Source organism: Dendropsophus ebraccatus, unplaced genomic scaffold, assembly GCF_027789765.1.
Source record: "Dendropsophus ebraccatus isolate aDenEbr1 unplaced genomic scaffold, aDenEbr1.pat pat_scaffold_462_ctg1, whole genome shotgun sequence".
Classification (NCBI taxonomy): Eukaryota; Metazoa; Chordata; class Amphibia; order Anura; family Hylidae; genus Dendropsophus; species Dendropsophus ebraccatus.
In genome coordinates this window covers 52,225-77,937 of record NW_027210068.1, presented here as the reverse complement: position 1 = coordinate 77,937, position 25,713 = coordinate 52,225, and the positions used below count along the sequence as shown (strand labels likewise).

Below are 25,713 nucleotides of genomic sequence, written 5' to 3'. Positions count from 1 at the left end.
AGAGCGGAGCATGGAGAGGAGGAGCTGGTGGGTCTACAGTGTCACATACAGATAGAGCAGGAGCATGGAGAGGAGGAGCTGGTGGTCTACAGTGTCACATACAGATAGAGCAGAGCATGGAGAGGAGGAGCTGGTGGGCTACAGTGTCACATACAGATAGAGCAGAGCATGGAGAGGAGGAGCTGGTGGTCTACAGTGTCACATACAGATAGAGCAGAGCATGGAGAGGAGGAGCTGGTGGGCTACAGTGTCACATACAGATAGAGCAGAGCATGGAGAGGAGGAGCTGGTGGTCTACAGTGTCACCTACAGATAGAGCAGAGCATGGAGAGGAGGAGCTGGTGGTCTACAGTGTCACATACAGATAGAGCAGAGCATGGAGAGGAGGAGCTGGTGGGCTACAGTGTCACATACAGATAGAGCAGAGCATGGAGAGGAGGAGCTGGTGGTCTACAGTGTCACATACAGATAGAGCAGAGCATGGAGAGGAGGAGCTGGTGGTCTACAGTGTCACATACAGATAGAGCGGAGCGTGGAGAGGAGGAGCTGGTGGGCTACAGTGTCACATACAGATAGAGCAGAGCATGGAGAGGAGGAGCTGGTGGGTTACAGTGTCACATACAGATAGAGCAGAGCATGGAGAGGAGGAGCTGGTGGGCTACAGTGTCAAAAGCTGCAGATAGGTCCAGGAGAATGAGAAGTGAATGGTCACCTTTAGATTCGGCCGAGAGGAGATCATTAGAGACTTTAGTCAGGGCAGTTTCTGTAGAGTGGTGAGGACGGAAACCAGACTGAAGGGGGTCAAGAAGAGAGTTTTCAGAGAGGTAGTGAGTTAGCCTTGAATAGACCAGACGTTCCAACAATTTAGAGATAAAAGGAAGAGAGGGTTTTTTCAGTAATGGAGTGATGGTGGAGTGTTTGAAAGTCGAGGGGAAGATGCCAGAGGAGAGGGAGAGGTTGAAGATCTTAGTAAGGTAGGTAGTGACAACAGGAGAGAGAGACTGGACGAGGTGTGAGGGAATAGGGTCACTAGGGCAGGTGGTGGGGCGAGAGGAGGAGAGGAGTCTGGAGACTTCCTCCTCTGTCACTGGCTCAAAGGCTGAGAGGATGAGGAGGAACAGTGAGAGGGAATAGGATTAATATTACCTGGGGAATGGGAGATGATCTCCTGGCGGATTGTGTCTATTTTGTCCTTGAAGTAGTTGGCTAAGTCTTCAGCACAGAGGTTAGTGATGGGTGTCTGAGGTTTGGGTTTAAGGAGAGAGTTGAGGGTATCAAAGAGACGTTTTGGGTTATGGGAAAGAGAAGAGATCAAAGTGGTAAAGTAGGATTGCTTAGCAGAGTGAAGAGCAGAGTAGTAGCTTCTAAGCATAGACTTATAATGTAGAAGGTTGGCTGTTGTCTTGGATTTCCTCCACAGACGTTCAGCACACCTAGAACACCATCTGAGGCCCCATTCACACGTCCGTGTCAGTTTTTACTGTCAGGAAATCCTGATCAGGAGGCCTCAAATGTCATCAGGAAAGTATCAGGATTTCCTGACAGTAATCCGTTTTTACCATCAGGAAACCATCAGGAAAAACCTTCAGGATTTCCTGATGAGATAATATGGTCTAGTATGCCAACATAAATCACAGGTACCCGTGTACCTGGATGGCCACAGACTGCAGAACTACAACTCCCATCATGGCCTGTCAGCAAGGCATGATGGGAGTTGTAAGTCTGCAACCTGGATGGCCACAGACTGCAGAACTACAACTCCCATCATGGCCTGTCAGCAAGGCATGATGAGAGTTGTAGGTCTGCAACCTGGATGGCCACAGACTGCAGAACTACAACTCCCATCATGGCCTGCCAGCAGAGCCATGATGGGAGTTGTACTTCTGCAACCTGGATGGCCACAGGCTGCAGAAGTACAAGTCCCATCATGACCTGTCAGCAAGAAATGGTGGGAGTTGTAGTTCTGCAACCTGGATGGCCACAGGCTGCAGAACTACAACTCCCATCATGGCCTGCCAGCAGAGCATGGTGGGAGTAGTAGTCCTAAGGGGTAATCTCACCTGTCCTGCATCCTGCTCTGTCGGGGCCGCGAGGTTGGGGTCCGGGTCAGAGTGCAGTGCTGAGGTCCGGGCGGCGGCGGCGGTCGGAGGTTCCCGGGGAAGGCGGGGGGGGGGGGGGGGGGGAGGGTCAGATGAGAGCCGGAGTTCCGGTGGTGAGCGGCGGTGGCGGGGTGGGGCGGGGGTGTTGGTAGCGGGTACTGGGGGTTAGGCGGCGCGGGCGGGGATCTGCACCGCACTCTGGCCGGCCAGCCCTGTAGTGCCAGGCAGAGTGTGCGGTGCGGGGGGGATGGGGGTGTGCGGGTGATCGGACGGCGGCCGAGGCTGGCTCTCTACCAGTCCGGAATCGCGGGCACTTTCCTGTTTGGGGTATAGGGGGTGCAAGTTTGTCCAGGGTGGTTTTGAGGGTGACGTGGTATTGTTTGGCAGCCAAATTAGGACAGGAGAGGGAAGAGGTGGGGGGCAATGATAACTGTACGGTATCTAGCAGTTGTTGGGTGTCTATAGCGCGTAGGTTCCTATATGTGAGTGAGGTCGGGGTGTCAAGAGGAAATAAATGATTGAGCGCATAGAAAATGCAATTGTATAACTCTGCAAATGGCCGTCAGCAAAGACCCAGGCTTCCCTTGTATTCTCTCTCTATCACCTCTCTGCCTGTGTCTGCAGCTCTGTACCTGGTATGGACCTGACAGATTCCCCTGAAAGCTGAGCTGTGATTGGTTGCTGTGGACCTGACAGATTCACCTGAAAGCTGAGCTGTGATTGGTTGCTGTGGGCCAGCGACACCAGTTTCAGTGTTAAGCTATGCGCACACAATGTATTTTTTATGACAAGAACGGCCGTTCTTGTGATAAAATAATGCACTGCATTGAACTCTATGCAAACAGCATCTTTTATTCACACGCTGTATTGAACAATGGCGGTTGTTAGCTACAGCCACACAAACAATTGACTTGTCTATTATTTACGGCCGCTAGTGCAGGAACAACGGCCGTTGTTCAAACTGTGCACACATTGAACTGTATGGCCATTCTGATGGCTGTATATTGAACAGATGTCTATGGTTAATTGGATTCCAGGCACACCCAAATCTGCCTACAATCCAAATAGAAATAAAACAGTGACCGTTGTTTGACACTGCCAACAACAACAACAGTTTGATACATCTGGGCCATCGCTGCTCCCATCCATAAACAGCGCCACTATTGTCCCCGGTTTTTCTGTGGTATTGCAGCACATTTTCTAGTGAAGTGAATAAAACTGAGTTGTAATACCACATAACACCTGAGGATCAGCATGGCGCTGTTCTTGAAATAAATCAGAAATAAATAAATCAATACATTTATAATTCTGGATAACTCACATAATCCCCTAGATCTAAGATAAAAGCTTACACTGATTTGTTAGTTTATTGTCCGCATTTTACCACAAATAGGGTGTGCAGTATATAGGAGAGTTTTCTATGCAACACAATATGACGGTATATGTATATGTATGTGTGACACAATATGACGGTATATTACCCCAATGTGTACTGGATGGGATTCTAATAAAATTATCCACAGACACTGATTACTCATCTACCTTCATTATATTCATCTGCGGCGCTGGTTTGGGGAATTTGTACTTTTTATTGATATTCCGTCACCATTTTGATGGCCGCCATATTGGATCAAGGGCAAATTTTCCAATGGGAAGGTGGTCATGTAGCACATAAAAAAAAACAAAACAGAATTTTCTCAGAAATGGATTGCCACAATCAGGTTTGCAATATCTCTCTTGTTCAGATATCTCGTTTTACCGTTTGTAATTGTATTTTTCAATAAAGAAAAAAAAAACAATTGGCCAAGACAAAGATGGCAAAGGTATAAGTAGAAGTATGAGTGTAAAAAACTAGAAATACCTTGCGTTGAAAAGATACTTCACACCTGTTCACAAACATAAGTGTGCTGGTTCACAAACAGACACCCAGCTAGAAAAGAGTGGGGTCCTCCTAGCCAGAGCTCCGATTCTGCAGATTATTGCTCCTTGTAATAAAGACAATGATCATCGACTGATTGGTTATTTTTGGTCCTGACCTACAAACATTGGCCGCCGACTGCGCATCACTACGTGTAATAACGATGCATGGCCGATGGATGATGACTGTATAAAGAAAATAATAAAGTATATACATACCTCTGCCCGCTCCCCGATGCTTCTGCCCGCTCCCCCATATTTTCCTGGCTTCTGCCCGTTGTCCGCAGCTGCCAGTGGAACTTCACAGACCGTCTCTGGAGTTCCACCAGCGGCTAAGGACAGCGGGCAGAAGCAATGAAGATACTGGGGAGCAGTATACAAGAGCAATGTGATCGGCTTAGTAATCCCGCTGTCCGCCCTCTCCGTGGAAAAGGTAGAGACAGCCCCAGGACCACATGGAAAAACCTAGATGTTATCCATATGGTCCTCGGGCTGCCCCCCACCTTCTCCACAGAGCGGACTGACAGCGGGATTACAAATCTGACCATTTTACTTCATAGCCCACTAAATCAGCCCCCCGTCTGTTATTGGAAGAAATGAGTGTGTGTCTAATCCTGGATGAGCAGTGTAATAGTGCCCCCACCTACACCCTATCCCATCCAAGCACATAGGTCAGATGGGCACAGAAGGAGGTCTCATGCTCAGCAATATACCAATGTCCTCTGCTTACTCTCTCTATTTCCTATTTCAGGCTGGACTGGATGACGGCGAGGGTGAGTTTTGTCTATAATATCTCTATGTATCTATGTATCTCTACAATGTATAAAGCAGTTCTCTAAACTAACGCTTTTCTATTTTTTTTTCTTTAGATGAAGAATCGGATTTCGGGTGAGTAAATCTAAACTGAAGATGTAAAACTTGTGTGACCCTATAATTCCTCCCCTATAGACCCCGATCATCACTGATGTCTCTAATGTGTGTTAGGTTTTCACTATCTTCTCTATTCTATCACTAACAGGAGCGACATCGACGACATCGCGGAGGATTCAGACGATTGGGAGTAAGTATCTCATAGTCTCGTCTTAAACAACAAGCCTATAAAAATTACAGGTGTTAGGAGCTTTTTTTTTTTGTTTTTTGAGGGGTAATTCAGCAAAAAAAAATTCTTTTGAATCAACAGGTGCCAGAAAGTGCCAGAGATTTGTAATTTACTTCAATATAAAAAAATCTCCAATACTTATCAGCTGCTATATGTCCTGCATGATGTGGTGTATTCTTTCCAGTCTGACACAGTTGCTCTATGCTGCCATCTAAGTCTGGGACAGGAACTGCACTGTAGCAAATCCCCATAGAAAACCTTTCCTGCTTTCCAGACTGGAAAGAATACCACTTCCTGCAGGACATTCAGCAGCTGATAAGTAATGGATGACTTGGGATTTTTTAATGGAAGTAAATTACAAATCTCTAAATCTCTGGCACTTTTCTGGCACCAGCTGATTTGAAAGAAAAAAAAAATGTTTGCTGAACTATCCTTTTCTTATTGGCCAGAAAACTGATGTCTCTAATGTGTGTTTGGTTCTCACTATCTTCCCTATTCTATCACCAACAGCAGCGACGACATCGATGAACGTCTGGAGCATTTGGAGTAAGTATCTCACAGTAACATATAGTATAGTAATATAATCAGTCACAGACATGTTTGCAGGGGATCACGTATTAAAAAACAAAACTTTGAAAAACAGCATTTGGAGCTTTCTGCATTTTTGAGTGCCAGAGATTTGTCATTTACTTAAAAATCTCAACTCTTCCAGTACTTATCAGCTGCTGCACGTCCTGCAGGAAGTGGTGTATTCTTTCCAGTCTGACACAGTGCTCTCTGCTACCACCTCTGTCCATGTCATGAACTGTCCAGAGCAGCAGCAAATCCCCATAGAAAACCCCCTTCTACTCTCCAGACTGGAAAGAATACACCACATCATGCAGGACATGCAGCAGCTGATAAGTAATGGAAGACTTAAGATTTTCAAAGTAATGGGTTCAATGGATTCAAAGTAATGGGTACAATAAAGGAAGCGCTTATATGTCTCCTACCTGCCGGATCCACTCCTGGCTTTGGCTCAAAAATTCCAGTGGCAGATTTCCAAAAAAACTGTCTTGTGTGAAACCAACCTCAATCACATGAACTGTAAAGTGAAAAAACAAAAACTTTTTTTTTCTTTACAACGAATGTCATTGCATATCAACAATCAAAAATAAATATACAAAAATATAAATGTCATCCATCCATTTGAAGTGAAGGAGGCGGGATCCGTTTCAAGTCCGCTCAGATCCCGCCTCCTTCACTGAGTGGCTGAGCGGACCTGAGAAGTCACGTCTCGGGAAGCGGCTGGGAATCGGGCACCGGAGCACCGCGATGCGGGACCTGCCGCTGTAACCGGGGAGGTGAGTGGACGGCTTTTTCCTCGCCCACCTCCTGCCCGGTCCCAGTAAAAAAGTGCCCCCCCACTGGAGTACCCCTTTAACAAAACACACAACACATATGTAAAGAATAGACGCCATACCTAGAGCACACACCAAGGTCCCAATGTGACGGAAACCACCAAGAAGACAAAATCACTGATTGTGGTGACTTTCACATCTCATCCCAAATCCCCAGTGCTAACAGCGCATTTATAGTCCCATCATCTGGTCTAATAAATCTGGGCCAGTGGATTTCCAATGTACATGTTTCTATAAAACCTCCCCCAACATGCAGCACTTGGAGGACAGACTAATATCCCCTTTATAATATGCAATTATTTTTTATTATTATGTAATAGGTGGAAGATGGCCGTGATGGACGCCCCGTGGATTTTCAGGTAATTACACTACATTAAAACAGCAGAAAAAAATCAAATAAATCATTTTTACAATAGCTTTTGCTCCCGCTCGCACAAATCTCTGCCCGTTCCATAGACTCCGTTCTATGGCCGGTCAGATTCCGCCACCCACCCAAAGAATTGACTTGTCACTAGAACGGAGTCTATGGCACGGGTGGAGATGTGGTCCAGCGCGTGTGGCCTAATCCGAGGCGGGTTACTAGTAAGTAATTGAAGAGGAAAGTTTTCTGCTTGAAATTCCTCTATTCAGCTCTGGCAGAATAGGAGCAGAATTCAAACCCCATTGACTTCTATAGGATTCCCCTGGAGGAATCAGCCCAAAAAATTTACATGTCAATTCTTTGTCGGATGGCGGATCCGTGTCAGAAAATTCTGATGGAAAATTCTGCTGTGTGAATAACAGAGCGGAAATCCCATTGAACACAATAGAAAATTGCTCTATTCATTATTTATGGGAAGAATTTCACGCGGAAATTTAGGGTGTGTTCACATTATGGAATCTGCACGGATAACCTGCCATGGATTCCACTGCTCGCATCTCCTCCTGTTCCATTGACTCCATTCTATGGTCGGGGGATTCCGCCATCCGCACAAAGAATTGACATGTCAATTCTTTGGGCAGATGTCGGAATCCGCCCGATTATAGAATGGAGTCTATGGGACAGGTGGAGAGGCACACGGGTGCGAGCGGGGGCGAGCGGCGGAATACACTGGGGATTATCCGTGCAGATTCTGAAGTGTGAACACACCCTAAGAGCTGATCCTCCTTCAAATTCCTGGCCTATTCCTCAAGGGGAAAACTGGCAGTGATGACAAGGGGTTAGTAAATATCCTGATGGATTTCATGTTCTTATTGAGATGTCACAATAAATAACATTTTCTGAAAGTTTCAAATGGGACCAAGTACCAATCCTCCTAACCAACCCTATGTTCTCTGTTACAGAGACGACAAGTACCCGCTCTACAGTTGGATCCCGAGCCTGGAGACCATCGTGTAAGTATGAAGAAGCAGCGGAGATATAATCATCCATCTACATGATATGACAATATGAGTCCATTTATATCTGTGTTCCCCACCAAACACTCACATATGTATATTCACATATCCCCAAACACTATGGGGCAGATTTAACACACGAGCTGGTTTCTGATCTATATACAGTGAGACTGACGAAGAGGAGGAAGAGGACGAGGCTGCGGACATCCCCTGGTGAGGGCTCAAACCTTATAGTATTGGGAATACATGCTTATTCTTTAACCATCCTGTATAGAGAGAGGAGCGTGGGGAGGACAGGATAGGGGGCGCTCTAGTTAGACATAGAATCCTATTTTCTATTTATTTTTACTGCATCTTCCCCTATAGACTCCGATCATCCTGAGGATGTCTCTAAATATCATTATTGTCTCTTATTAATGACGTTCTGCCAGAAAACTGATGTCTCTAATGTGTGTCTGGTTTTCACTATCTTCTCTATTCTATCACTTACAGGAGCGAGGACGACACCGAGGAGGACACAGAGGATTGGGAGTAAGTATCTCATAGTCTCGTCTTAAACAACAAGCCTATGGAAATTACAGTGTTAGGAGTTTTTTTTAAAGGGGTAATTCAGCAAAAAAAATTATTTCAAATTAGCTGTAGCCAGAAAGTGCCAAAGATTTGTAATTCACATATATTAAAAAAAATTCCAGTACTTCTCAGCAGCTGTAGGTTCTGCAGGAAATGGTGTATTCTTTCCAGTCTGTTGCTCTCTGACATCTAAGTCTGGGACAGGAACTGCCCAGAGCAGTAGCAAATCCCCATAGAAAACCTCTCCTGCTTTCCACAATAGAAAGAATACCACTTCCTGCAGGACATACAGCAGCTGAGAAGTAATGGGGACTTGAGATTCTTTAATGGAAGTAAATTACAAATCTCTGGCACTTTCTGGCACCAGCTGTTTTGAAAGAAAAACTTTTTTGCTGAACTATCCCTTTAATTTTACATTAGTTGTATTTTTTCTAGCAAAATTTGTAGCATTTGGTTAAATGTAAAACTAAAAATGTAAAACTTGTGTGACCCTATAATTCCTCCCCTATAGACCCCGATCATCACTGATGTCTCTAATGTGTGTTAGGTTTTCACTATCTTCTCTATTCTATCACTAACAGGAGCGACATCAGCGACATCGCGGAGGATTCGGACGATTGGGAGTAAGTATCTCATAGCCTCGTCTTAAAAAACAAGCCTATGAAAATTAGTGTCAGGAGATTTTTTATTTTTTAAAGGGGTAATTCAGCCAAAAAATTCTTTCAAATCAACTGTTGCCAGAAAGTGCCAGAGATTTGTAATTTACTTTGTAATTTACTTCTATTAAAAAAAAAATCTCCAATACTTATCAGCTGCTGTATGTCCTGCCGGAAGTGGTGTATTCTTTACAGTCTGACACAGTTGCTCCCTGCTCCCACCTCTGTCTGGGACAGGAACTGCCCAGAGCAGTAGCAAATCTCCTTAGAAAACCTTTCCTGCTGTTCAGACTGGAAAGAATACCACTTCCTGCAGGACATGCAGCAGCTGAGAAGTAATGGAGGACTTGGGATTTTTTTAATGGAAGTAAATTACAAATCTCTGGCACTTTTCTGGCACCAGCTGATTTGAAAGAAAAAAAAAATGTTTGCAGAACTATCCTTTTCTTATTGGCCAGAAAACTGATGTCTCTAATGTGTGTTTGGTTCTCACTATCTTCCCTATTCTATCACCAACAGCAGCGACGACATCGATGAACGTCTGGAGCATTTGGAGTAAGTATCTCACAGTAACATATAGTATAGTAATATAATCAGTCACACAGACAAGTTTGCAGGGGGATCTGGTATTAAAAAACAAACCTATGAAAACAGCATTTGGAGCTTTCTTTTTTAAAAGGGGCGATTCAGCAAAAAAAAAAAAAAAAGGAATCTTTCAAATCAACAGGTGCTACAGAGTGCCAGAGATTTGTAATTTACTTAAAAATCTCAACTCTTCCGGTACTTATCAGCTGCTGTATGTCCTGCAGGAAGTGGTGTATTCTTTCCAGTCTGACACAGTGCCCTCTGCTGCCACCTCTGTCCATGTCATGAACTGTCTAGAGCAGCAGCAAATCCCCATAGAAAACCTCTCCTGCTCTCCAGACTAGTAAGCAAACACCACATCATGCAGGACATACAGCAGCTGATAAGTAATGGCAGAGTTGAGATTTTTTCATAGATTACAAACCTCTGGCATTTTCAGTCACCAGTTGATTTGAATTTTTTTCTCTTTTTTTCATGTTACATTACTTGTATTGTTTTCTAGCAAACCTTGCAGCATTTTGTTTAAATAAAGTGTTTTTCTTGTGTCTGATTTTTGTGGTGTTTTCCCCATAGCAGAGCATGTGATTCATTGGTTTCCCTTTGAGGCTGCATTTACACATGCCAGTTCTTTGTAAAGCTGCCATTGCAGTTTTTGAGCCAAAACCAGAAGTGGATTCAAAGTAATGGGTACAATAAAGGAAGCGCTTATATGTCTCCTACCTGCCGGATCCACTCCTGGCTTTGGCTCAATAATTACAGCGGCAGATTTCCAAAAAAACTGTCTTGTGTGAAACCAACCTCAATCACATGAACTGTAAAGTAAAAAACAAGAAACGTAACAAAACACACAACACATATGTAAAGAAAAGACGCCATACCTAGAGCACACACCAAGGTCCCAAAGTGACGGAAAACACCAAGTAGACAAAAGCATTGATGGCGGTGACTTTCACATCTCATCCGGCTCCAGCATTTTTCTGCTAATAAGGAAAGGGAGGTTTTTGATAAGAATTCCAATAAATATAAAGCAGAGACAGTTGAATTGAATTATTCTATAGTTACCCACTCTTGACACTTCCTTAATACTTCTCAACACTTTCTCCCACCTATCTTCATCTATCCTCCCGATTACTCCCTCCCATTTATCCTTACTTTTAGTCCCTATATGTTGTTCCATTATAAGGTGCGAGTATATTGTTGTGATCTCTTTCTTTTTAATTGATCCACTCCTTAATTTTGTAACTAATGGGCTGGGGCTACATCCTTGCAACTTACTATTATTCTGACTTGCAACTAACGCTTTTCTGCATCTAACATAAGAGAACCAGTGTCTTTCCTCTATCTTGTATTCTGCTTTTAGACTGTCCCAACTCTTTATGATGTTTCCGTCCATTATATCTCTGTTCTCACCCCCACCCCATCCAATACTTGTACTACTCCCAATTTCCTAACTTCTCCTAACTCATCATTTAACCATAATGGGGCAAATTCCATTACTCCCTGATTATTTAGAGATTTTTTTTACCCACTCCCACGTTCTAACTAAGGGCCCTATTCCACCGGCCGATTATCGTTTGCATAATCGTTAACGATTAACGATCTCAAACGACCGCTATTGCGAAAGACCTGAAAACGTTCACTCATTTCCATGGAACGATAATCGTTACTTATGTCTTATTCAATGCGAACGATTTGCGAACGTTTTGCAAACGAGCAATGATAAAAATAGGTCCAGGTCTTATAAAGCGATCAACGATTTCTCGTTCAGTCGTTAATCGTTAACTGCATTTCAACCAAACGATTATTGTTTAGATTCGAACGATTTAAAGATAATCTAAACGATAATCGTCCGGTGGAATAGGGCCCTAAGGCCTTTACCATTACCAAATTACTCCAAGCTTTCTTCCCCAGAACTCCTGTCTCCATATCTGCATATCTCTACATGTAATAGTGATGTGCGGCTGATGGCTGATGACTGTGTAAAGAAAATAATAAAGTATATACATACCTGCCACACTCTCCGGTGCTTCTGCCTGCTCCTCGGTATCATCCCGGCAGCAGCAGCCAGGAAGATACTGGGACTGGTTAGAAGCATTGGGGAACGTGGCAGGTATGTATATACTTTATTATTTTACACTAAAGGCAAGGGCTACACGGACATCGCTAACAACAAATATATATATACAGTCCATGCTGCACGATTATTGAGCTGTGTAATAGGCTCAGTAAATGAGCGTCGATCTAGCAGATTGGTGCTCATTTACATTGTCAATCAGGCCGTGTAACATGGCGATTTGTCTGAACTAAGGGTGCGTTTACATAGAAAGATTTATCTGACAGATTTTGGAAGCCAAGGCCAGGAATGGATTTGAAAAGGGGATAGATCCCAGTCTTTCCTTTATGACCTGATCCCTGTTTATAGTCTGTTCCTGGTTTTGGCTTCAAAGATCTGTCAGATAAATTTGTCTGTGTAAATGCACTATTATGCTGCGTTTACACGTAACGATTATCGCGCGAATTTGCGCGATAACAGTCAAATTCAGCCCGGCCACGCATCCTACAGCCCCCTGCGCCGGCTCGATCGCCACCCCCGCCACGAGCATACCTTACCTGCTCGGCGTAGCGGGTGTTCAAAATTCCTGCCTCCCCTCTTCAGTGCATTGATTGGCTAAAGAGGGGAGCCGGGAATTTCAGGCTGCGGAGGAGCAGGGGCCGGGCTGCGGGCAGAGGCCGGGCTGTGGGCGGGCCGGGCTGTGGGCGGGCCGGGCTGCAGACGGGAGGGCTGCAGGCGGGCCTTTGGCCGGCTAAAGCGATCTTAAAACGATCACAAAACGAATTTTCGTACGATATATTGTACCGTCTAAATGCTGATTGGAGCTAGGAAAGCAGTGGCACCTTACAGGTTAAGCCACACCTTTAAGACACCTACAGGTACACAGGAGGGATCTGATGCCTAGCAACATCCCCTTGGGTATTTTAAAAAATGTCCTTTGATTTAATATAAAAAAGTAAGAAGACTTTTTTTAAGATGAACTCACATACTGTACTTTATACAGAGTTTTTTTGCATAGATTTTGTGCAAAATTGTCACAAAAATATTCCAACCCAAATCCCCAGTGCTAACAGCGCATTTATAGTCAGATCATCTGGTCTAATAAATCTGGGCCAGTGGATTTCCAATGTACATGTTTCTATAAAACTTCCCCCAACATGCAGCACTTGGAGGACAGACTAATATCCCCTTTATAATATGCAATTATTATTTTTATTATTATGTAATAGGTGGAAGATGGCCGTGATGGACGCCCCATGGATATTCAGGTAATTACACTACACGAAAACAGCAAAAAAATCTAATAAATTATTTTTACAATAGTTTTCGCCCCCGCTCGCACACATTTCTGCCCTTGCCATAGACTCCATTTTATGGTCGGACGGATTCCGCCGTCCACCCAAAGAATTGACTTGTCAATTCTTCGGGTGGATGGCGGAATCTGACCGACCATAGAACAGAGTCTATGGCATGGGTGGAGATGTGTTCCAGCGCGAGTGGCCTAATCCGAGACGGGTGACCAGTGAGGAATTGAAGAGGAAAGTTTTCTGCTTGAAATTCATCTATTCAGCTCTGGCAGAATAGGAGCAGAATTCAAGCGGAATTCAAACCCCATTGACTTCTATAGGATTCTCCTGCTGGAATCGGCCCAAGAAATTGACAAGTCAATTCTTTGTCGGAAGGCGGATCCGCGGCAGAAAATTCTGCTGTGTGAACAACAGAGCAGAAATACCATTGAACACAATGGAATTGCTCTATTCAAATTTTATGGGAAGAATTTCAAGCGGAAATTTAGGGTGTGCTCACATTATGGAATCCGCACGGATAACCTGCCATGGATTCCATTGCCCGCATCTCCTCCTGTTCCATTGACTCCATTCTATGGTCGGGGGGATTCCGCCATCCGCCCAAAGTATTGGCATGTCAATTCTTTGGGCAGATGTCGGAATCCGCCCGACCATAGAATGGGACAGGTGGAGAGGCAAACGTGTGCGAGCAGGGGCGAGCGGCGGAATCCACTGGAGATTATCCGTGCAGATTCTGAAGAGTGAACACACCCTAAGAGCGGATCCCGCTTTAAATTCCTCGCCTATTCCTCAATGTGCACATCCCCTTAAAGTGACACTGTCACCCCCTTTGTGCATTTTGACATCTCTATACAGGTGTAAAGGGTAAATTTAGCGTTTTTCATACCTTATTTCATATCATACGTCATGGTGCTTGTTCAAGTAAAAAGTGTCCTTTTATCAACTGCAGATAGTATTAAGTGGGCGTGGCCTTGCAGCATTAGCGCCACTTAGCCCCGCCCACAACAACACTGTTGGCCCCACCTCCTTGACGCCTATTGGTTGGCCGACGTACGTAAAGGGGGTGGGGTCTAGACCTTTCGGCCAGCCTGTTCCAATAGCCAACGAGGGGGCGGGGCCAACTGTGGCATTATGGGCGGGACTAAGTGGCGCTTATGCCACAAGGCCACGCCCTCTTAACACAATCTGCAGTTGATAAAAGGACACTTTTTACTTAAACAAGCTTCATGACGTATGATATAAAATAAGGTATGAAAACCGCTAAATTTACCCTTTACACCTGTGTAGAGATGTCAGAATGCACAAAGGGGGTGACAGTGTCACTTTAAGGGGAAAACTGGCAGTGATGACAAGGGGTTAATAAATATCCTGATGGATTTCATGTTCTTATTGAGATATCACAATAAATAACATTTTCTGAAAGTTTCAAATGGGACCAAGTACCAATCCTCCTAACCAACCCTATGTTCTCTGTTACAGAGACGACAAGTACCCGCTTCACGGTTGGATCCCAAGCCTGGAGACCATCGTGTAAGTATGAAGAAGCAGCAGAGATATAATCATCCATCTACATGATATGACAATATGAGTCCATTTATATCTGTGTTCCCCACCAAATACTCACATATGTATATTCACATATCCCCAAACACTATGGGGCAGATTTATATATGTGCAGCCCTGAGCACATTGAGAAAGGGGCACAAAAAGCTGTGGCCTCCATCTGCTACTAATTTATCCTGGTTTATGCCGAAAAACAGGGAAAAATCAGGGCAGAAACCTACACCTGCTGCGGAGCACTTGTAGATTTCTGCACCTGCTGCGGAGCACTTGTAGATTTCTGCACCTGCTGCGGAGCACTTGTAGATTTCTATACCTGCTGCGGAGCACTTGTAGATTTCTGCACCTGCTGCGGAGCACTTGTAGATTTCTATACCTGCTGCGGAGCACTTGTAGATTTCTATACCTGCTGCGGATCACTTGTAGATCTCTGCAGCTGCCTTGTGGTAGGTACAGGTCCTGCTGGATTTACTCTGGTCTTAATAAATGTCTATATATATTTATACACACAAGCTGGTTTATGTTCTATATACAGTGAGACTGACGAAGAGGAGGAGGCGGACGAGGCTGCAGACTTTTCCAGGTGAGGGCTCAAAGCTTATTGCATTGTGAATACATGTTTATTTATTTTACCATCCTGTATAGAGAGAGGAGCGTCAGGAAGACATGATGTGTATATGTGTGTGTGTGTGTGTGTGTGTGTGTGTATATATATATATATATATATATATATATATATATATATATATACAAGCTGGTGTATGTTCACAGTGAAATCGACGACGACGAGGAAGATGGCGCGGCTGCGGACATCCCCAGGTGAGGGCTCAAAGCTTATAGTATTGTGAATACAAGTTTTTTTTTTTTTTTACTATATTGTATAGAGAGAGGAGCGACAGGAAGATAGAATGTGTGTGTGTATATATATATATATATATATATATATATATATATATATATGCAAGCTGGTGTATGTTCTCTACACAGTGAAATCGACGTCGACGAGGAAGAGGACGTGGCTGACGACATCCCCAGGTGAGGGCTCAAAGCTTATAGTATTGTGAATACACGTTTATTTTTTTCCCATCCTGTATAGAGAGAAGAGCAGTGGGAGGGCAGGATAGGGGGCGCTCTAGTTAGACATAGAATCATATTTTTCTATTTATTTTAACAGCATTTATTCACATTACAAACTGCTGACACTGGGACTTAGTTGTTAAGGTCCCCATACACTTTATACTTTAGCTGGCTGTACCTGCAATATACAGTACTATATGGTCATTGTATAGAGCAGTGTACAGCTCACTACATTACTATTGCAATCACCTTCTTTACAATAAAATATTTAATGTGTAATATAACAATATATTTATATATGAGATGGTTTACGTTCTATACACAGAGAAGAAGAGGAGGACGAGGAGGACGAAGGGACGGCCATGGAGATCCCTAGGTAATGAATCAAAACCTATAACATTGTGAAGCAAGGAATTGTTATTTATCATGCTGTATATAGAGAGAGGACGGGGGCGCTCTATTTGGAGGTGGGATCTAATTTCTATTGTGGGTAATGGTGAATAGTATATTACTGCAGGTGTGAATAGAGCTGGTAAAAGAGCATTGTTTCTATATAATCTGCTCAGAAATTCTGGTTTCCTTACACTAACCATTGATTTCCCTCCATTTCTTGGTCGTTTCTCCTCGGCAGAAGCAGCAGCAGGAGGAGATCCATCTTATCCAGGTAAATATATGGGATGATACATTTACATGATAACACACCTCTATTGCTGCACTGTATATCCTCATGTCATCACTATATATTATATTATCCAGTCACATATAATAACCACGAAAGGCCTCATGTACATAATACAGACATACAAGTGACATGGTGCCGCCTGTATCTCACCCACTAGGATAGCACTGAGTCCCTCTCTCTCCAGTGTAATGTCTATTCCCCATCACTGCTGACGGGTCTGATCTCAGGAAAGTCATGCTGGTTTTTCTCCTTCCCTTATAGACTGCGGGCGCTGTTCTGCTGCTGCTGCGCCACCAAGGAGGAGTAAAGGTGAGTACCCAAAATCCCCTCACACCTCAGATCACTTTTATTCTGACTGTATATTCATATGGAGCCTATATATGTAACCTGTCATTATTAACACATTGCTTGTTATATATCCTATCTAGGTAACACAGCGCCGCCAGAGTGAGGAGAAGACACCCGACCATCTGGAGCTGTCTGGAGGAGGAGGCGTCCGGAACATCAAGTGGTAAATGGGACGCCCATAACATCCGGAGGATACATTTACCACACATGGGGGAGGAGGAGCCCCCTTTTACCATCAGAGATAGGAGGAGTAGACACTCACAACACCTAGAGGGGTCTGGAGGAGGTGCCCTTAAAGGGGTTATCTAGGTAACTAAAAAGGCATTTCCTTCCTCGCCGGTGTCTCATTTCTGGTTTCTTCTCCTCTCACACCATCATCTTCTCACCTGGCAAAACGGAGGCGGCCTGAGACAGTGGGGCAGGTACTTTGTTGTGATTGTCGCATGCGGGTGAAACCAGTGGCGGCGAGTTTCACCCACATGTGGTGATCACACCATAGTACCTGATCTACTGTCTCAGACCTTTGCCAGGTCAGAAGATGTTGGAATGAGATGAGTCCGACCTGGAAGTGAGATGCTGGTAATGGTGGAAATATCTTTTCAGCTCCCCAGATAACCCCTTTTAACACCTAGAGGCAAATTAGGGGCCCGTAACATCCGGAGGATTTATTTGCCTTACAAGGGGGAAGGAGGAGCCCCCTTTTACCACCAAAAATAGGAGGACTAGACTCTAAGAACAGCTAGAGGGTCTGGAGGAGGTGCCCTTAAAGGGGTTATCTAGGTAACTAAAAAGGCATTTCCTTCCTCGCCGGTGTCTCATTTCTGGTTTGGTCTCCTCTCACACCATCATCTTCTCACCTGGCAAAACGGAGGCGGCCTGAGACAGTGGGGCAGGTACTTTGTTGTGATTGTCGCATGCGGGTGAAACCAGTGGCGGCGAGTTTCACCCACATGTGGTGATCACACCATAGTACCTGATCTACTGTCTCAGACCTTTGCCAGGTCAGAAGATGTTGGAATGAGATGAGTCCGACCTGGAAGTGAGATGCTGGTAATGGTGGAAATATCTTTTCAGCTCCCCAGATAACCCCTTTTAACATCTAGAGGCAAATTAGGGGCCCGTAACATCCGGAGGATTTATTTGCCTCACAAGGGGGAAGGAGGAGCCCCCTTTTACCACCAAAAATAGGAGGACTAGACTCTAAGAACACCTAGAGGGTCTGGAGGAGGCGCCCTTACAGGGGTTATCAAGGCAACTAAAAAGGCATTTCCTTCCTCGCCGGCGTCTCACTTCTGGTTTGGTCTACTCTCGCACCATCATCTTCTTATCTGGCAAAACGGAGGCGGCCTGAGACAGTGGGGCAGGTACTTTGTTGTGATTGGTGCATGCAGGTGAAACCAGTGGCGGCCAATGTACAAACAATGTTGCCGATGTCATCACAACATTGCGCGTACATTGACCACTGCTGGTGGTGAGTTTCACCCACATGTGGTGATCACACCATAGTACCTGATCTACTGTCTCAGACCTTTGCCAGGTCAGAAGATGTTGGGATGAGATGAGTCCCAACTGGAAGTGAGATGCTGGTAATGGTGGAAAGGAAATATCTTTTCAGCTCCCCAGATAACCCCTTTTAACATCAAGTGGTAAATGGGGCGCCCATAACATCCGGAGGATATATTTACCACACATGGGGGAGGAGGAGCCCCCTTTTACCATCAGAGATAGGAGGAGTAGACACTCACAACACCTAGAGGGGTCTGGAGGAGGTGCCCTTAAAGGGGTTATCTAAGTAACTAAAAAGGCATTTCCTTCCTCGCCGGCGTCTCACTTCTGGTTTGGTCTCCTCTCACACCATCATCTTCTTACCTAGCAAAACGGAGGCGGCCTGAGACAGTGGGGCAGGTACTTTGTTGCGATTGTTGCATGTGGGTGAAACCAGTGGCGGACAATGTACAAACAATGTTGCCGATGTCATCACAACATTGCGCGTACATTGACCACTGCTGGAGGTGAGTTTCACCCACATTTGGCGATCACACCATAGTACCTGATCTACTGTCTCAGACCTTTGCCAGGTCAGAAGATGTTGGAATGAGATGAGTCCGAACTGGAAGTGAGATGCTGGTAATGGTGGAAATATCTTTTCAGCTCCCCAGATAACCCCTTTTAAAATCTAGAGGCAAATTAGGGGCCCGTAACATCAGGTGGGTTTATTTGCCTCACATGGGGGAAGGAGGAGCCCCCTTTACCATCAAAAATAGGAGGACTAGACTCTAAGAACACCTAGAGGGGTCTGGAGGAGGCGCCCTTAGATAAGTTAGCTAGGGAGCTAGAAGGCATTATCTTTCCTTTTGTCTCTCCTCTGGTTTGGTGTCTTCTCACTCTACACTATCTGACTTGGCATAAAGGCGGCGGGCTGAGATAGTGGGGCAGGTACTGGGCTGCGATTGTCACATGTGGGTGAAACCAGTGGTAGCCAATGTACACATGATATTCCATCATTATGCATATATTGGCCACTACCGGTGGGACTGGATTCACCCACATGTGGTTATCACACCATAGTACCTGATCTCCCACCTCAGCCGCCACCTATACCAGGTCAGAAGTTGTCGGGATGAGATGTCACCAAACTGGAAGTGAGATGCCGGTGAGAGAGGAAAGGAAATGCCTGTTCAGCTCCCCAGATAACCACTGTAACACCTAGAGGCAAATGAGGCGCCATTAACATCATTGGGGTTCATTTGCCTCAAATGGGGAAAAGGAGGAGGCCCCCTATAACATCAGAAAAAGGGGGAGAAGACTCCTTTAAACATCTGTAGGAGTCGGGAGGAGGTGTCTGTAGCATCCGTAGGCAAATTAACATCCATCAGAACTTGACTGGGCATCCTCCAATATCCGTCTGGCATCAGAAACCACCACCTCCTGATGACCCTCTACACCCCAGGAGCAGCCGGTGAGTATTTCCCATCTGGCACCTGGAGAGTTCAGGAATAATAGCTGCTTGTTGTAGCCCTGGGGCCATTGACACCAGTGATCTTACCACAGCGCTATTATCCCTGAACTCTCCGCTACAGGCCTGGTAAGTATCGCACCTCACAGACACATGACGACTACACACACACACATATATATATATATATATACACATAAACATGCACTACACATAGATAGCGGCTGTGATCCTGGGACTTGCTCTGATCGCCACATTTGGGGTCGGGAAGGAATTTTTCCCCTTGAGGACAATTGACTCTTCCCTCTTAGGGGTTTTTGCCTTCCTCAGGATCATCTCAGCCTCACAGCCCCCACAGTCATACATGTCAAATTACTCTCCCTATAACTTGAAATAAAATATCTTTTTTTGCCCCGTTACATCTTTGTGTCTGTGTCTTTACTTCCAGGTAGTGTCCGGATCATTCCGCACATGGTGATACCAAGTCTGGCAGTTTTTAGTTACATTTTTATTTGAAAAATGGGAAAAAGGGGGTGAGTTAAATTTTCATCAAGTGGGCAGTTTTCTTATATTTTTTATTTAACATTTTTTAAAGGTTTCCTATTATTTGGACAAACTTCTGATATGTCATAGTGACACGCTAGAAGATTGTGTGGGTGGGGAAAAGGTGCTGAGACCCTTACTGATTGCTGGAATGAAGGGGCAGAAGTGCAGTAGGTTAATCCCCCCTCATAAGTAGATGCCCCCGGTAGTTAGGCAATTTCCCCATTAGGTGTGTAGAGGGGGGGGGGGGGGTTACCTCCTATTGCAGTACACAACGCATGTCACGGCACTCTTGCTTTACTTTATGACAGTCTTCGATACCTGCTTAAACATGAGAACTACACTATGGTCATAAGAAGGAAAATAACAGTGGACCATGGAAACACCAAGTCACATGATCAGGCACAGGTGACAAGTATCCATTACCGCTACACAAAGAACAATACAGCCAATAATACCGCCATACAGTGGTCAGAATCATTTGTACACAAGTTATCACACTGCCGACTATATGAGAGAGTAAAGCACTGATCAGAGGATCTGGAGGATCGGTCAGCTCTCCTGACAAAGTCTGGTTTAGGAAAAACTCATATTCCCGAAAGCAATTGTGGAGCGTCTCTTCTGAGCGCTCTGCATTGTGTCACTCCTTTTATTTCTGCTGGAAATGTATGAATAAATGGTCGACTATTTGCTACCAAAATACATACATTTATTTTAATAAAGTTATCTTATAAAGTAATGTAACTTTATTAAAGCAATGTATTAGTAAATTAAGGGGGGTATTTTTGCGTCTCCAGAACAACCTTTAGTGGTTTGGCAACTAAAAACCTTAAAGAGGTTATCCAGGATTGGTAAAACATGACCGTATTCCTATAGAAACAGCACCACTCCTGTCCTCAGTTTGTTTATGGAATTGCAGCTCAGATCCACTGAAGTCAATGGAACTGAGTTGTAATACCACACACAACCTGAGGACACGTATGTCGCTATTTGTGGAAGAATGTTTTTCCAATCCTAGATAATTCCTTTAAAGCGAATCTGTCATCCATTGAACACCTACAGAACAAATGACAGTGTTATACACTTTGTACTGCAATGTTAAAGGGAAACTATTACTACTGGTGATATCTCTCACCAGGGGCGTAACTAAAGGCTGATGGGTCCTGGTGCAAAATGTTAGCTTGGGGCCCCCCATCTCACCCGATCAGGCAAAGTCATATCTAACGTTATATCCAATTACTCTAATGTGCCACCATGTTATAATGCACTGTCACTGCCTCCACCTCATGTACTGCACTACTTCCCCCTATAATTAAGGGACTGTACTGTTTCATTGTCTAATCATTGTATTCCAATCTTTGACTCTCCAGCTGAAAAACTACAACTCTCATCATAAACTGCCAGTTGGAAACAATGGGGGTTTTAGTGCTGCAACCTGAAGAGCCACATGCTGCAAAACTACAACTCCCATAATAAACTGTCAGCAGGGCACGATGAAGTTTGAACTTCTGCAACCTGGAGAAGTCACCTGATATCACCTGCAGTCCTATGTAACACCACAGATAACAGTGATATCTCTGAGTACAGATAATGTAGTAGCTGTCACCTCGGGGCACCCGTACTAAATGATGTTCTACAAAATAAGAAAAGTGTCATACAGGGATTCACAGGTGACGTCTTCTTTGATCTGAGGCGTCACTTTCCCTTTTCCTCTCCATCCGGCCCAGACCTCCCTGATGATTCCTTCCAGATACGTTTCATCTTTTCAGAACCTGCGAGACAAGCAATTTAGGCTCCGCACATTTATAGCAACTTCCTTCCCTTTCTCTCTCCTGTAGGCTCCCAAAGTAACTGCGCTGTTTGGGATGCCCCCTGTATGTAGGATCCCCTGCTGTGCCCCCTGTATGTAGGATTCCCTGCTGTGCCCCCATGAGCTAATAATGCCCCCAGAGGTGCCCCCATGAGCTAATAATACCCCCAGAGATGCCCCCATGAGCTAATAATGCCCCCAGAGGTGCCCCCCATGAACTAATAATGCCCCCAGAGGTTCCCCTATATACTAATAATGCCCCCAGAGGTGTCCCTATATACTAATAATGCCCCCAGAGGTGCCCCAATATACTAATAATGCCCCCAGAGGTGCCCCCATGAGCTATTTATACCCCCATAGGTGCCCCGATATACTAATAATGCCCCCAGAGGTGCCCCGATGAACTAATAATGCCCCCAGAGGTGCCCTTATGAGCTAATAACGCCCCCAGAGGTGCCCCCATATACTAACATTGCCCCCAGAGGTGCCCCCATATACTAATAATGCCCCCAGAGGTGCCCAAATATACTAATAATGCCCCCAGAGGTGCCCCCATATACTAATAATGCCCCCAGAGGTGCCCCCATATACTAAAAATGCCCCCAGAGGTGCCCCCATGAACTAATAATTCCCCCAGAGGTGCCCCCTATGAACTAATAATGCCCCCAGAGGTGCCCCCTATGAACTAATAATGCCCCCAGAGGTGCCCCCAAATACTAATAATGCCCCCAGAGGTGCCCCCATTAACTAAAAATGCCCCAGAGGTGCCCCCATGAACTAATAATGCCCCCAGAGGTGCCCCCTATGAACTAATAATGCCCCCAGAGGTGCCCCCATATACTAATAATGCCCCCAGAGGTGCCCCCATATACTAATAATGCCCCCAGAGGTGCCCCCATATACTAATAATGCCCCCAGAGGTGCCCCCATGAACTTATGCCCCCAGAGATGCCCCATATACTAATAATGCCCCCAGAGGTGCCCTCATGAACTAATAATGCCCCCAGAGGTGCCCCCATATACTAATAATGCCCCCAGAGGTGCCCCCATATACTGATAATGCCCCCAGAGGTGCCCCCATGAACTAATAATGCCCCTAGAGGTGCCCCCTATGAACTAATAATGCCCCAAGAGGTGCCCCCATATACTAATAATGCCCCCAGAGAGGCCCCCATGAACTAATAATGCCCCCAGAGGTGCCCCCATATACTAATAATGCCCCCAGAGGTGCCCCCATGAGTTAATATTGCCCCCAGAGGTGCCCCCATGAGCTAATAATGCCCCCAGAGGTGCCCCCATGAGCTAATAATACCCCCAGAGATGCCCCCACTGAGCTAATAATGCCCCCAGAGGTGCCCCCCATGAACTAATAATGCCCCCAGAGGTTCCCCTATATACTAATAATGCCCCCAGAGGTGCCCCTATATACTAATAATGCCCCCAGAGGTGCCCCCATGAGCTATTTATCCCCCCATAGGTGCCCCGATATACTAATAATGCCCCCAGAGGTGCCCCCATGAACTAATAATGCCCCCAGAGGTGCCGTTATAAGCTAATAACGCCCCCAGAGGTCCCTTCATATACTAACATTGCCCCCAGAGGTGCCCCCATATACTAATAATGCCCCCAGAGGTGCCCCCATATACTAATAATGCCCCCAGAGATGCCTCCATGAACTAATAATGCCCCCAGAGGTGTCCCCATGAACTAATGCCCCCAGAGGTGCCCCCATATACTAATAATGCCCCCAGAGGTGCCCAAATATACTAATAATGCCCCCAGAGGTGCCCCCATATACTAATAATGCCCCTAGAGGTGCCCCCTATGAACTAATAATGCCCCAAGAGGTGCCCCCTATGAACTAATAATGCCCCAAGAGGTGCCCCCATGAACTAATAATGCCCCCAGAGTGGCCCCCATATACTAATAATGACCCCAGAGGTGCCCCCATGAGTTAATATTGCCCCCAGAGGTGCCCCCATGAGCTAATAATGCCCCCAGAGGTGCCCCCATGAGCTAATAATACCCCCAGAGATGCCCCCACGAGCCAATAATGCCCCCAGAGGTGCCCCCCATGAACTAATAATGCCCCCAGAGGTTCCCCTATATACTAATAATGCCCCCAGAGGTGCCCCTATATACTAATAATGCCCCCAGAGGTGCCCCCATGAGCTATTTATCCCCCCATAGGTGCCCCGATATACTAATAATGCCCCCAGAGGTGCCCCCATGAACTAATAATGCCCCCAGAGGTGCCCTTATAAGCTAATAACGCCCCCAGAGGTCCCTTCATATACTAACATTGCCCCCAGAGGTGCCCCCATGTACTAATAATGCCCCCAGAGGTGCCCCCATATACTAATAATGCCCCCAGAGATGCCTCCATGAACTAATAATGCCCCCAGAGGTGTCCCCATGAACTAATGCCCCCAGAGGTGCCCCCATATACTAATAATGCCCCCAGAGGTGCCCAAATATACTAATAATGCCCCCAGAGGTGCCCCCATATACTAATAATGCCCCCAGAGGTGCCCCCATATACTAAAAATACCCCCAGAGGTGCCCCCATGAACTAATAATTCCCCCAGAGGTGCCCCCTATGAACTAATAATGCCCCCAGAGGTGCCCCCTATGAACTAATAATGCCCCCAGAGGTGCCCCCAAATACTAATAATGCCCCCAGAGGTGCCCCCATGAACTAATAATGCCCCAGAGGTGCCCCCATGAACTAATAATGCCCCCAGAGGTGCCCCCTATGAACTAATAATGCCCCCAGAGGTCCCTTCATATACTAACATTGCCCCCAGAGGTGCCCCCATATACTAATAATGCCCCCAGAGGTGCCCCCATATACTAATAATGCCCCCAGAGGTGCCCCCATATACTAATAATGCCTCCAGAGGTGCCTCCATGAGCTAATAATGCCCCCAGAGGTGCCCCCATGAACTTATGCCCCAAGAGATGCCCCATATACTAATAATGCCCCCAGAGGTGCCCTCATGAACTAATAATGCCCCCAGAGGTGCCCCCATATACTAATAATGCCCCCAGAGGTGCCCCCTATGAACTAATAATGCCCCCAGAGGTGCCCCCATATACTGATAATGCCCCCAGAGGTGCCCCCATGAACTAATAATGCCCCTAGAGGTGCCCCCTATGAACTAATAATGCCCCAAGAGGTGCCCCCATATACTAATAATGCCCCCAGAGAAGCCCCCATGAACTAATAATGCCCCCAGAGGTGCCCCCATATACTAATAATGCCCCCAGAGGTGCCCCCATGAGTTAATATTGCCCCCAGAGGTGCCCCCTATGAACTAATAATGCCCCCAGAGGTGCCCCCCATGAACTAATAATGCCCCCAGAGGTGCCCCCATGAACTAATAATGCCCCCAGAGGTGCCCCCTATAAACTAATAATGCCCCCAGAGGTGCCCCCATATACTAATAATGCCCCCAGAGGTGCCCCCATGAGTTAATAATGCCCCCAGAGGTACCCCCATATACTAATAATGCCCCCAGAGGTGCCCCCGTATACTAATAATGCCCCCAGAGGTGCCCCCATGAACTAATAATGCCCCCAGAGGTGCCCCCTATGAACTAATAATGCCCCCAGAGATGCCCCCATATACTAATAATGCCCCCAGAGGTGCCCCCATATACTAATAATGCCCC

General features: G+C 45.7%; 1 protein-coding gene across 6 annotated transcripts in view; it reads left to right on the top strand.

The window, feature by feature from the left end:
* The window catches only part of LOC138776683 (probable DNA-directed RNA polymerase subunit delta), a 51,155-nt gene extending 34,116 nt beyond the window's left edge, over positions 1-17,039 (top strand). For 2 of the 6 annotated variants that reach the window (XM_069956167.1, XM_069956168.1), the window contains 19 exons: positions 4,768-4,789; positions 4,886-4,904; positions 5,035-5,076; positions 5,626-5,661; positions 6,836-6,874; positions 7,839-7,889; positions 8,058-8,105; positions 8,385-8,423; positions 9,044-9,085; positions 9,638-9,673; positions 12,986-13,024; positions 14,543-14,593; positions 15,159-15,206; positions 15,395-15,442; positions 15,611-15,658; positions 16,026-16,076; positions 16,332-16,364; positions 16,644-16,691; positions 16,811-17,039. In XM_069956167.1, the coding sequence (XP_069812268.1) occupies positions 4,768-4,789; positions 4,886-4,904; positions 5,035-5,076; positions 5,626-5,661; positions 6,836-6,874; positions 7,839-7,889; positions 8,058-8,105; positions 8,385-8,423; positions 9,044-9,085; positions 9,638-9,673; positions 12,986-13,024; positions 14,543-14,593; positions 15,159-15,206; positions 15,395-15,442; positions 15,611-15,658; positions 16,026-16,076; positions 16,332-16,364; positions 16,644-16,689 (738 nt within the window). In that variant the 3' untranslated portion in view covers positions 16,690-16,691; positions 16,811-17,039. The remainder of the gene's footprint in view (positions 1-4,767; positions 4,790-4,885; positions 4,905-5,034; positions 5,077-5,625; positions 5,662-6,835; positions 6,875-7,838; positions 7,890-8,057; positions 8,106-8,384; positions 8,424-9,043; positions 9,086-9,637; positions 9,674-12,985; positions 13,025-14,542; positions 14,594-15,158; positions 15,207-15,394; positions 15,443-15,610; positions 15,659-16,025; positions 16,077-16,331; positions 16,365-16,643; positions 16,692-16,810) is intronic. The other 4 variants (XM_069956173.1, XM_069956169.1, XM_069956172.1 and 1 more) reach the window with 4 other exon arrangements.
* Positions 17,040-25,713: the final 8,674 nt, after the last annotated feature.